The following is a 13,450-nucleotide window of genomic DNA, read 5'->3' as shown; positions in this document are numbered from 1 at the left end:
GTGTGTGTGTGCGTGCACACACGCGTGTGTGTGTGAGTGAGTGGAGGGATGTTTCTCTGTGCCTGTGAGTCTGTGTGAACATGTGTGTGTTTCTGAATCTTTCTGTGCCCCTGACCCTGCTGTACACAGAGAAACATTGGGAGAGGGACTTCAGATACAAATGAGGGAAAGAAAAAGGGGCGGGATGACAGGAAACACACAGGGAGACACACCTTCCCCAACATGGTCAAGAAACACCAGGGGACACACACATGCACACAGACACACACACACGCACACTGTGTCAGTTCCTCTGTGTGCTTTCTTGAGTGGGTTGGTGTACACTTCTTATGGTGACACGTCTGTGTGTGACTGGCACATGCCCAGACACCTGCCTTTTTAGCCTCAGAAGTAGAATGGCAGGTGTGCAGAGACCCAGGGGTGCGTGCGTGCTAAGTTGCTTCAGTCGTGTCCAACTCTTCACAGCCCTACAGACCGTGGTCACCCAGGCTCCTCGGTGCATGGGGTTCTCCAGGCGAGAAAGCTGGGGTGGATTGCCATGGCCTCCTCCAGGGCAGAGACCCATGGCAACACACAAGTGTGGACACGCAGACATAGGGTGACAAACTGCATCTTTGCAGGTGTATTCCTCCGTGTGTATGTGTGTGTGATTTTCTGAGTACGTGGGCATCTGTGTGCCTGAATTACGCAGATGTGTGTAGGAGAGGAACATGTGGGTACACCCTCTGAGAAGCACACACAGAGCATCTATATTTCTGTGTGTGCACGCATGTGTCTGTCTGCATGCAGGTCAGGGAGGAAGAGGGCACCATCGTTGAGTTGGGAGGGGGGAGACGGGGAGAAGTCCAGAAGGAGGTGCCCCGGCCTTGCCCCCTCTCCCCACACACAGACCCAGCTCCCCATCCTTTTACTCGGCAGGATAATGGGGTTTGGGTGGGTCCATTTGTGAGCGCTGTTGAAGGCCCTGAGGTCTATCAGCTCATCCCAGACTCTGGGGAGGCAGGGAAGGTCCCGCTAAAGATCCATCTCCACTCCTAGAACCCACACCCCTCCAGGCTGGTGGGGGACGTAAAGCTTGCCTTGATCACCAGGCTGTGGAGCACGGGGGCAGAGAGCCCTTTGGGGTCAAATCCTCACCCCCATGCCTCCACTCCACCTTCTGGCCCTAGGCCACGGACCAGCCCCTTAACCCCATGTCCTCGGTGCTAAAAGTGGAGCAAGCAGGAGCAACTGCATCCTGGGTGACTGAGGATTAACCCCACTCTCAGTGCGGATACCCGTTCACCCAGCAGTTATTACTTGAGCACTTCCAAAGGCTAGGGGCTTCCCTGGTAGCTCAGTTGGTAAAGAATCCTCCTGCAGTGTTGGAGACCCTGGTTTGACTCCTGGGTTGGGAAGATCCACTGGAGAAGAGATAGGCTACCCATTCCAGTTTTCTTGGGCTTCCCTGGCGGCTCAGCTGGTAAAGAATCTGTCTGCAGTGCACAGTGTGGGAGACCTGGGTTCACTCCCTGGGTTGGGAAGATTCCCCTGGAGAAGGGAAAGGCTACCTACTCCAGTATTCTGGCCTGGAGAATTCTGTGGACTGTATAGTCCATGGAGTCACAAAGAGTAGGACACGACTGAGCGACTTTAACTTTCCAATGGCTAGACTCTGTTCTTGGCCCTGGGGCTTCAACATTCGACACAATGAAATTCGCTGTCCTCATGGGGTTTACCTTCTGTGTGGAGTCAGTAAACCGACGGTGTAGAACACATCATGGGTAGTGAGCGTCAAGAAGAAAACCACAACAGAGCACTGGGCAGAGAGAGGCCGGGCCAGGAGAGGATCAAGGAGAGCTTGGATCGGATGATGTTTGATCACAGTGGAAGTGAAGATGCTGCCAGATCGGGGAGAGGGTGGTTAGAGGCAGGGAATAGAAGGGAAGAGGATCGGACTTCCCTGGCTGGCCAGTGGTCATATTTCCCCTGCAGGGGGCAGGGGTTCAATCCCTGCTTGGAAAACTAGGATCCTGCATGCCATGTGGTGCATCCAAAAAATGGAAAAGCAGGGCAGAGGACCATGTTGTTCTCCCATTTCACAGCTGAGGAAGTGGAGGCCCAGGGAGGTTAGTAATTTGCCCAAAGTCTCACAGTCTGTGAGAAGGAGATCCAGGACTTAAACCTGGGGCAGTGTGGTTTCAGAGCCAATGGCCTAGATGGGTGATCCTTGATCAAGGGTGATCTTTGTCCCCACTCCAGGGGATGTTTGGCAGTGCCTGGAGACATTTTTGACTGACACAGCTGACCTGGAAGGAGGACTAGCATCTAGTGGGTAGAGGCCAGGGAGACTGGTTAGACCTCCCACAGCACACGTGACCGCGCCTGACGGCTAAGCAATAACGCGTCCCCTTGCCAGTTGTGCTGACGTAGAGAAACTCTGGTTTAAATCCATGAAAAGCACTTGACAGAGAATACGATACATCGTAGGTGCTCAATAAATAGTAGCTGAAGAGGAGGAGGGAAATGGTTTGGAGAAGACTGCAGGGCAGAAATGAATTCAAGAAACAGTACATGTTGGTTGAACCTAGAGGATATTATACTTAGTGAAGTAAGTCAGACAGAGAAAGACAGATACTATATGATAACCCCTGTATGTGGAATCTAGAAATAAGACAAATGAATCTATATACAAAGCAGAAACAGATTCATAAACATAGAAAAGAAGCTTGTGGTTACTAAAGGGGAGAGAGGGAGAGACTGGGCATATGGGATTAACAGATTCAAGCTGCTGCTGCTGCTAAGTCGCTTCAGTCATGTCCAACTCTGTGCGACCCCATGGACTGCAGCCTACCAGGCTTCTCTGTCCATGGGATTCTCGAGGCAAGAACACTGGAGTGTGTTGCCGTTTCCTTCTCCAATGCATGAAAGTGAAAGTAAAGTCGCTCAGTTGTGTTCAACTCTTAGCGACCCCATGGACTACAGGCTCCTCCATCCATGGGATTTTCCAGGCAAGAGTACTGGAGTGGGGTGCCATTGCCTTCTCCTCAAGCTACTGTACATAAAATAGATAAGCAACAAAGATTTACTGTATAATACAGGGAACTAATTATAGGGCTTCCCTGGTAGTTCAGCTGGTAAAGAATCTGTCCACAATGCAGGAGACCTGGGTTCAATTCTTGGATCTGGAAGATCCCCTGGAGAAGGGATAGGCTACCCACTCCAGTATTCTTGGGCTTCCCTGGGTGGCTAAGACAGTAAAGAATCTGCCTGCATTGCGGGAGACCTGGGTTCGCCCTCTGGGTTGGGAAGATCCCCTGGAAAAGGGAACAGCTACCCGCTCCAGTAGAATTGCCTGGAGAATTGCACGGACAGAGGAGCCTGGCAGGATGCAGTTCATGTGGTCGCAAAGAATCAGACATGACTGAGCAACTTTCACTTCACTTCACTTCTTCACAGGGGATTATATTCAATATCTTGTAATAACCTATAATGGAATTTAATTTGAAAAAAAAAAAAACCGAATGATGTTGCTGTACACCTGAAACTAACACAATGTTGTAAATAACTATACTTAAATTAAAAAAAAAAAAGTATATGTAAATGAATCTGCCAGTTAAGAGAACTCATGTGATGCTGTTTGACGGGTGAGTATAAAGGCCAGGCTGCCCCCGGGAGGGTGTGTGCAGGTGAGGCTGGTGGTTGGAGGAGGTTGATGAACCAGGCGGGGCGTGAAAACCAATGCTGGGCAGCCACCAGCCTCTGAAAGACTAACCAGAGGCCTGGTCTCTCCGTTCCTTCCCATCCCGTGTCTCTCTCCCCATCTCTCTCGACCACTCTGCCCGGAAGGGGACAGCCGGAGGTTGAAGGGGGCCATCCAGAGGAGCACGGAGACCGGCCTGGCAGTGGAGATGCCCAGCCGGACCCTGCGCCAGGCCAGCCACGAGTCCATTGAGGACAGCATGAACAGCTACGGCTCCGAGGGCAAGTGAGTGTGGGGCCCGCAGTCATCTCGGGTGTGGGGTGGGCGGGAGGGACGGAGCAGTGCCCTCTAGGAGCCCTGGGTCATCCTCGGCCTTGGAAGGGAGGTGATGAAAGCCAAGGATTCTCTGAGGAGGTGTGAGTGAGGCATGAATCTGGTACCCAACTGTCTGGGTCTCAATCCCAGCTCCACTGCTCACTGATGGTGTGATCCTGGGCAAGTCACCTCTCTGTGCCTCGGTTTCCTCATCTGTAAAATGGAGACAGTAGTACCAACCTTGTAGGGGGTGGGAGGATTAAATGGGTTAATATTTATAAAACGCCTGGCACAATGGCTGCCACAGCAGAGGTTAATGAAGAAAGGGGATCAAGAGGGGTTTTGTTGGGGTGGTGGTTATTTCCTCTTTAACTCTTAGTTTCCTTAAATCCCAATTGGTTTTTAAAAATATGTACTACTGCCTGATAAGGAATTTCACACACATCAAGTCATAGCACATTAGGTCCAGCTGGCTCCTCGCCTATGTTTCTCTCCCCGGGCTGTACATCAGAATTTCTGGGAACTTGTTACAAATACCGATCTCGGGACCCTGAATCCAAGCTGCTGAATCGGAATCCATGAGGGTGGAGCCTGGAAGTTCCATTTTTAAAAGACTTCCTGGGACAAGATCGATCTAGACTGGAGCTCTCATGGTCGGGCTTCCCTGGTGGCTCAGGCTGTAAAGAATCTGCCTGCAATGCGGGAGACCCGGGTTGAATCCCTGGGTGGGGAAGATCCCTGGAGAAGGCAATGGCTACCCACTCTAATATTCTTGCCTGGAAAATTCCATGGACAGAGTGCCTGGTGGGCTACAGTCCATAGGGTTGCAAGAATCAGAGACGACTGAAGCGACTGACACTGCACTTTCACTTTGAGAATTTTGGGAAAGTTTGGAGCCTGCATTCCCCTGATAAATACGCAGATAAAATGTGCACCCTAACACACTCACACCACACACACTCATTCTCACATGCGTGGTCACACAGACACATTTCATGTAACTATAGGGGGCTCCCAGATTCCCCTAGACCCCGCTGGCAAATAAACTGTGATCCACAGTGACTTCTTCGTTGTACAGATGACCAGGGCACTCAGAGAAGTTGAGGGGCTTGGCCTGGATCACACAGCATGTTCATAGGTCTGGAACCCAGGCATCCAGACTCTTAGCGGGGCTTGTATCACGGCACCCCATTGCTTCATTATCTCAGCCATCCTCAGCCAGGGAGGACAGGGGTATCATGACCTTTGTCAAGCACACGAGAAGACTGGGGCTTGGAAAAGTTAAGCTCCCTGCTGTCCAGTATGGTAGACCCCAGGCGCATGTGGCTGTTTAAATGTAAGTGAATGAAGATGAAATATTCTGTTCCTCTGTCGCTCTCACCGTATTTCAAGTGCTCAGTGGCAGCCTGTGTTCAGCGCCCACTGTATCAGACTGTGCAGGCGTCAGAGATTTCCATCGGCGCAGAAACTTCCACTGGATGGTCCTGGCTGAGTGGCTCATCCAAGGGCAGACACCTTCCAGTTTCTGGCCCTGCCTCGCAGCTGGGGGCTCTGCCGCCTGAAAGCCTTCCCGCCCCCAGCCCCTCCTAAACTGGGCATCTCCGGTCTCTCTGAATGGCCTTGCCTTGGCAGATGCTGCTGGTCCGCCCACCTCCTAGGGAGACTTTCCGGAGGGCGAGAAGAGGAGGAGGACACGCGGAAGGGAGAGGGAGAAGAGGAGGACGAAGGGAACAAATGTTTGCTTTAACCTGAGAAACTCGGCAAGACAGCGAAACTTGGAGGGAGATAGTCTAGGCGTCAGGGTAGCAGTGGGTCCCTGCTGAGTTTCAGGGGATCGGGAGATTTGGGTCCTGGTCCCGGCCTGGCCACTGACCCCGAGTGGCCTTGGGCATGTCCCTTGTCCTCTTTAAGCTTTAGGGAGGCTGATATACATCTTGTCTGTTGGCCTCACGGGCAGGTCAGAGGACCAGGTCAAGGAGGTGGTATTGTGGTGCCGTGAACAGCAGGGGGTCAGACCTACATTCCCATTCTCCAGAAGAGGAGCTGAAGGCTCAGAGAGGCCACAGGACTTGTCCACGGGGAGCAGCATAGGAGGGCGTCGTGAGGAAGAAAGGTGATGCCTGCACATGGCAGGTGCTTGGGACGCGGCTCTTGTCGTTTGCTGTCGTGTGCTTTAAGGGACCAGAAACTCAGATTATACTACAAACATGTCCAAAGTCCGGACTCTGGAGTCAGGCAGTACCGATTGGGCCTCATTTCTGCTGCTTCAGAGCTGTGTGACTGTGGGGGAAGTTACTTTACCTCTCTGAGCCCAGTTTCTTCATCTATAGAAAGAGGTCCAGAATAGTACAGACCATTAATAGAGTTGTTGTGGGGAGACAATGAACTAACGTATGTCAAAGCACTTAGAACAGTAGCTGGCACATTGCAGGCATTTTTATTATTATAGCTATTACCGATGTTTGTCGATTCAGCCACTGTTATTTGGGCATTTTGCTCCTTGTTATAATTGTGTCTAGAATGTGCTTAGCACAAGCTAAGCATGGAATAAACGTTGGCGGTGATGATTATGATTTTTTAAAAATTATTTATTTGGCTGTGCCAGGTCATAGTTGAGGCATGTGGGTTTCAGTTCCCTGACCAGGGATGGAACCTGGGCCCCCTGCATTGGGAGCACAGAGTCTTAGCCACTGGACCACCAGGGGAGTCTCCTGTGGTGATTATTATGATTGTTAAAAGCTTTGTGGTGGGTGTCTTGAGACAGTTGAGGAAGGATCAGGTAGGTTTGAGGACCCTTTGTCCAGCAGAGGGGAGATTCTTGCCCTCCTGAGAGGGACTGGGTCTTGGTGGAGCCCAGCCAGGTACTACTGCCCACCCCCAACACACACCTGGCTGAGGAAGGGAGGTCAAAGGGACGGGGGGACAGGTGGGGACACTGAGCTGTAGTCGGCCTCCTCTTTGTTTTGGAGGTATTTTGGGCACTAGCAGGACCCAGATGCCAGGCTGTGAAACAGGAGGGGGTGTGACCATCCTCCCCCTGGGCTTCTGCCAGCCCAGCTGAGGCTCACAGAGAGCCAGTGCCTTTGTGCCGCCCCCACCAGGCTGCAGCCCCTGGCGCTGCCGGGCATGTGTATTCCTGCAAGTGGGCCCAGGGATGCTACCATGTGGATTTTCATTCAGCACCTACAGTATGCTGGACAGTTAGACCGAGCACCTCGGAGACCCTGCCTTCCACTGACCACAACTAGTAGTGTGGCGAGAGCTGCAAAGGAGAGGCACAGAGAACTTTGGAGATGCTGTGTCCTCACTAGGACTCAGGGCTGGGGAAGGGGTGCACATTGGGTTGGGCCATTCTGCCAGTGATGATCCTTGGGCTCCGGGTTACACATTACCAGTTACAGTGGGTTGAGCCCTTGCTGCTCAACGTGTGATTCTCGGCCCAGCAGCAGCACCATCCCCTGGGACCTTGTTAGAAGTATAGCATCTCTGGGTACTTCCCTGGCGGTCCAGTGCTTAAGACTCCACAGTTCCACTGCAGAGGGGAGGGGTTCCATTCCTGGTGCAGGAACTAAGATCCTAAGATCCCGCTTACTGCGTGGCACATCCAAAATAGAAGAAGAAGAAAGGAAAAGAAATGCATCATCTCAGGCTCCTAACCAGATCCCCAGGTGTTTCACGGGTTAAGGTTGAGAAGTTCTGGCTTAAGGGTAATAATGTTCTAAAGCGAGCACTTTGTAAGAGCATTTGCTATGGGCAGACACTGTGCTAACTGTTTTTACATTTATTGACTCATTTAATTCTCCCAGTAACCTGGTAACTCTGGAACCATTAGTATTCTCATGTTACAGATGAGGAAATGAAAGCCAAGAGAGGCTAATTAAATTGCCCAAGGTTACAGAGCCAGAGTGGCTTCTCTGGTGGCTCAGATGGGAAAGAATCTGCCTGCAATGCAGGAGACCCAGGTTTGATCCCTGGGTTAGAAAGATCCTCTGGAGGAAGGCATGGCAACCCACTCCAGTATTCTTGCCTGGAGAATTCCATGGATGGAGGAGCCTGGTGGGCTACAGTCTGTGGGGTTGCAAAGACTCAGACATGACTTAGCAACTAACAGTTTCATACAGCCAGCGAGTGACATCAATTTCAGGGATTCAAATCTAGCATTTGGAGTCTGCCCTTAACCATTCTACTAGACTCCCTCCTTCACTTAATGGCTGTGTCTATCAGGATTTCCAGAGGTGGATGCTTCCAGCATGGTTTGGTGGCTCAGTGGTCTCTCCATCTTTTCCCCTCTGCAGACTTCAGCATGGTAGACCAATCCTGGTTTATCCTTGGGGACTGGGGAACTGTTTTCCTTTCCACTGCCCCTTTCTGCCTGATGGAAAAGTTGGTTCTGCATGTTAAGGATGGAAGGGAACAGCTATGAGTTGGGCAACCAGCCAAGCTCCCACCTCCCACCTCTCTGAGCATCTCCCCAGATAAAGGGCAAGGATTCAATACTCCTGAGAAAGGGCCAGGAGAACAGTACCTCCCCAGACCCCTCATCCATCCTGAGGTACTCCCTGGTGACCATCTGCTTCAGTTTGGATTTCCCAGAACCAGACGAAAGACATGGATTTGAGTGTAAGCATTTCACTTGGAAGGTGATTCTGGAAAACATGGTGGAGGAACCCATAAGAGAGACAGGGCAAGGGGAGGCCTCCAGTTACATGTGTGTTGAGAAGCCAGCTGCCACTGTGTATATCCAGAGCTTAACCCTGATGGGGTCTCAGAACCAGCCTGACACACGTGCCTGAGAGTCACTCCCTGGGAGGCCAGGGGGCTGGGGTATTTATGCTCCCACTCTTACTGGTTACTGGTTGATGGCTGCTCATGGTTAAGTCTCCTGCCCTTCCTCTGGAAATGAGAGCTCCGGAGACCAGAAAAATTCCTTGTGGGCCAGAGAAACGTAGCTAGAGGGATGCAGGTGCCAACAGTTAGAAGTCTGTGAGCACTGACATGGTGGGGGTCGGAGGACGTGGGGGATGGCAGCAGAATCCAGTACCTTTTCTGAATGCACAGCACCACTGTCTCCCAGCTGCCCAAGCCAGAAGGCTCTCCCAGACGCCTCTTGCTCTCTCTCTGTATCCAACCCTTAACTGGGCGCTACCATTTCACTCCTAATTGTCTTTGACTCCATCCATCCCCCCTTTCCCCCAGCCGTGAGGCCACTCATCACTCTTGACTGGATACCTGCAAGTCTCCTTTGTGGCCTGACTGCGTGGTCTGTCACTCAGCACTTATTTCCTCTGGATTTTGCCAGCTTCCCCCCTTTCCCCCCCAAGCTGTGTGCCCCAGCTGAACCTCTTGCCCTGCCTTCCGTGTCACCACCTGGTCTTTGCATACATTGCTCCCTCCCCTGACACTCTTTTTCCTATTCCTCCTCCCTCTTCGCCCCCTGACTCATTCCTCCTCCAGATCTCAGCTAAGAACATGAGCTTTATCTCGTGTGCCAACTCCAGCTAATTGATCGTGGCTCTCTGGAGTGCTGTGTTGAGAAGGATTCTGAAGTCCAGTCCAGGCTTGGCAGGAGTGTTGGGGTTGATTGGCAGTGTCCGTCCTGGGTGTGGGCAGGGGAAACCCGCCACTCCTCTACCTCCATCTGCAGTTTCCACAGCCGGGTCTCTTCCCCCACCACAGCGCCCAGCAGTCCTATCATACTTGTTACACGTGTGTGTCCTGCTACACACTTTAGTCTGGTGCCTGTTCAGTCCGGGGCCTGGCCTGCAGGGGGTGCGCTGCAAATCTGGGTGAGTGATGGGTTGGGACTGTGTACAGAACCGCAGACACGCATGCGCGTACACACGTGCATGCCTCTCCTTCCCGCCCCTCCGCAGCCTCCTGCATCGCACATCCACCCTGTAAACCCGCAGCTCTCCACGCTGGCTGCCGGAGCCCCTCCTCCTTCCCTCTGCCCCTCGTGGTCCTGTGGCATCTGGGTCATCGGCACACAGCTCCCTGGGTGACCGGGTCACAGTGCCCACAGCTCTGGAGAGCAGAGAGTGAGCTGACAGCAGGGCCGCTGCAACCGGCCTCAGGGAGGCTTTCTGTCAAGGCTGTTTGCCTCGTCACCGAAGGCCCAGGAGTTGGTGGGTGGTCAATGGCACCCCACTCCAGTACTCCTGCCTGGAAAATCCCATGGACGGAGGAGCCTGGAGGGCTGCAGTCCATGGGGTCGCTGAGGGTCGGACACGACTGAGCGACTTCACTTTCACTTTTCACTTTCTTGCATTGGAGAAGGAAATGGCAACCCACTCCAGTGTTCTTGCCTGGAGAATCCCAGGGACGGGGGAGCCTGGTGGGCTGCCGTCTCTGGGGTCGCACAGAGTCGGACACGACTGAAGCGACTTAGCAGCAGCAGCAGAACCTCCTTCCCCTTTGCCCCTTCTGTTGTTTCGCAGACTTCATGCCTGAAGAACAAACCGGCACTGAATGTGGCCAGCGGCTAGGAGATGGGGATTTGTTTGCTTCTGTTTTATAAGCACTGGTATTGGTTGAGTACTTGACTACACCGGAATCGGTTCTAAGGCGTTCATCTCATGTAGTCCTTATAGTCGCACCAAGGATGTGCTACCATTGTTCACTCCTGCTTCGCTGAAAAGCAAACCCAGAGTCTGAGCAGCGAAGGCTGTGTCTGTACGACCAGTGAGTGGCGGAAGTCAGGGCTCATATCCAGGCCTGCTTGACCCCAGGGCGTGGACTGCAGATTCCTGTGCTTTGCCCCCCGGGAAGCCCTAGGTCCCCCTGGGACATGGAGACAGTGTAGCAAGTTGAGATGAACCCTGGAACCAGACTCCTGGGTTCAGATCCCAGATTAGTCACTTACCAGCCGTGTGACCTTGGTCAGGTTACTTAACATTTCTGTGCCTTGATTTCCCCTTCTGGAAAGTGGGTATTCATATAGTAAGTACCTAGCTTGCACAGAGTTGTTAAATGAGGGTTAAATGAGTTAATATTGATAACTTAGTACTATCAGCGCTTGGCTCATGGCAAGCTTTTGATCAATAAAAAATAAATCCTTGGCTTCACGCCCAGGAGCTATACTCTCGTGGCCCAGGGCAGGTGGGAGGGGGAGGCAGGTTTGGGAATGTCCTGAAAGCTTGAGAAGCTGGAGTCAGGGTTGGCTGATGCTGTATATCCTGGCACACAGTCAGTTCTGCTACAATGCTTGTTTTGAAAACGCAAATCTGTTCCAGCACGATTCAAGTATTCTGGAATAATTGGAGCACAATATAAATTTCGCCTTTGCTCAGGTGTGATTTCATCCATGGGAAACACAAGGGAAACTCAGGAAACTACACCCGTAGAGGGCTGCACAAAACACACCCCTTGCATCTGTCCACTCCCTCAACCCCCCACCCCCCACACCTGATGTTGCAAGTTCCCACCCATCCGTTTGGAGAGCCCTCCATCACCACTTTGCAGTAACTCACACTGCAGATCTGCTGACAGTCATTTCCACAAGCAAATGTCAAACTGTCTTCAAGGTAGATCACCATATTTATTGTAGTACCTATGCATTTATTTCATTTTTAAAAGACTTCTTTTTTTATATTGGATGGTTAGCATCACCAACTCAATGGACATGAATTTGAGTAAATTCTGGGAGATAGTGGAGGACAGAGGAGCCTGGTGTGCTGCAGTCTATGGAGTTGCAAAGAGTCAGACATGACTTAGTGACTGAACAACAACATAGCCAATTAACACTGTTGTGATAGTTTCAGCAAAGGGACTTAGCCATAAATACACACATGTATCCCTTGTCCCCCAGTCTATGCATTTCTTAATTCTACAGGGGTAAGAGAATCTACCCCTTATTAAACATTAAACCCCATTCTACAGGGGTAAGACTGTGCTACCATTTTTATTATGTCTTTTATTGTTGATAAACTTTTGGGGTGTTGTGCCCCTAACCGTATTTTCCCCATACTCTCTCAGATTTTGACTTCAGGACTTTGCCCTGCACTGTAGTGTTTAGGAATGTACATTTCGAGTTATAGCAGAACTGGCTGTAATGCACCCTCTGCGAGGCTGTGGGGGCGGGGGGGACGGATGGATGATGGACAGGTAGGGGCAGGCAGTGAATGGATGAACAGAGAGCCCATGAGAGCCCATGAACCTTTCAGGACCACATAATCCATGCTCACCACGAGGGCTGGGCCACCTTTTAATTTCCGATGAGTTGAGACAGGCGATCCATCTGGAAAACAGAGTAGACGTCAAACCCCCAAATAATCCAATTATTTCTTTACCGTGGAGAAAACAGAAAATCCAGGGGCCAAACCAAGCTCAAAGGTTAATAATAAAAGACAAATGGGTTTCAGCCCCACAAACCAAACTAACAGGATTTGAGAGGCAGGAAATCTCATTTCACCATTAACACAAAATAAAAGGCCAGCAGAACGCGAGTTTTAATCCTGTTTCAGGTCTCTGCCTCTGCCCATCTGGCATGCATCCCTTGGAAGAATCAGCTGCTCTAGCCTCTCCCCCCCACCCCCCACACTACCCCCAGATGACCTGGGCTTCCTCTCAGGCACCCAGGTACTGCACTTCCTACTAGGTTTGAAATCAGAAGTACCATGAAAACACCACAGATGGGGAGAAGAGACTCTCCCAGGCCAGGCAGCAGAGACCTGCTGGTCACAGCGTCCCAGTCCTTTATTCATCCAGCCAATGCTATGTACGTTGTACATAGCAGTATCCTATTGACTGTCTCCAACAACTTAGCTGGGTGATTTTATACATGCAGCTCAGAGAGGTTACCAAACTTACCCCAGGTTGCACAGCATTGGAATCCAAGGTCTATATGATACCACAGTTCAGTCTCAACCAGTAGGCTTTCCCAGTTCCGGGTCAGGCCAAGAGATGTGGGTTCGATCCCTGGGTCGGGAAGATCCCCTGGAGCAGGGCATGGCAACTCACTCCAGTATTCCTGCTTGGGGAATCCCACAGACAGAGGAGCCTGGCAGGCTACGGTCCATGGGGTCACAAAGAGTCGGACATGACTGAAGGGACTTAGCACACACAAGGGTTTGGCAGTAAAAGCCCGGGCACAGCAACAAAGACCCAGAAGAGCCAAAAATTTTAAAAATAATAATAAGAAAACATGTATTGAGTTCCTACTGTGGAAGGCCTGGTCTCAGTAGTAGCAAGTATGTGGCACTTTATAGTAATTCAGCATGCTCTTTCCCATTGGGAATGGAGCCTCTGAGCAGAGATATTCAAATCATTTAAAACTGGTATGGTGCAGGCAGCCAGCAAAGGAAGGAATGGCTGTACACAGTCTCCATGGTCGGTATGGGCTCATTTGCAGATAAGAAGATTCAAGGGCAGAGACACCAGCAGTTGGCCAGAGGTCACAAAGCAAGCACTTGACCAGCAAGGAGTTAGAGCAGCCCTGACTTTGTATCTTCTGCC

General features: G+C 51.4%; 1 protein-coding gene across 1 annotated transcript in view; it reads left to right on the top strand.

Annotated features, from left to right (window-relative positions):
• Positions 1–13,450, top strand: part of RIMS4 (regulating synaptic membrane exocytosis 4) — a 72,220-nt gene that overhangs the window by 44,235 nt on the left and 14,535 nt on the right. The window contains exon 2 of the mRNA XM_061437689.1: positions 3,829–3,967. Coding sequence (XP_061293673.1) covers positions 3,829–3,967 — 139 coding nt within the window. The remainder of the gene's footprint in view (positions 1–3,828; positions 3,968–13,450) is intronic.

This window comes from Bos javanicus, chromosome 13 (assembly GCF_032452875.1).
Source record: "Bos javanicus breed banteng chromosome 13, ARS-OSU_banteng_1.0, whole genome shotgun sequence".
Lineage (NCBI taxonomy): Eukaryota > Metazoa > Chordata > Mammalia > Artiodactyla > Bovidae > Bos > Bos javanicus.
This window is presented reverse-complemented; position numbering and strand designations above follow the sequence as displayed.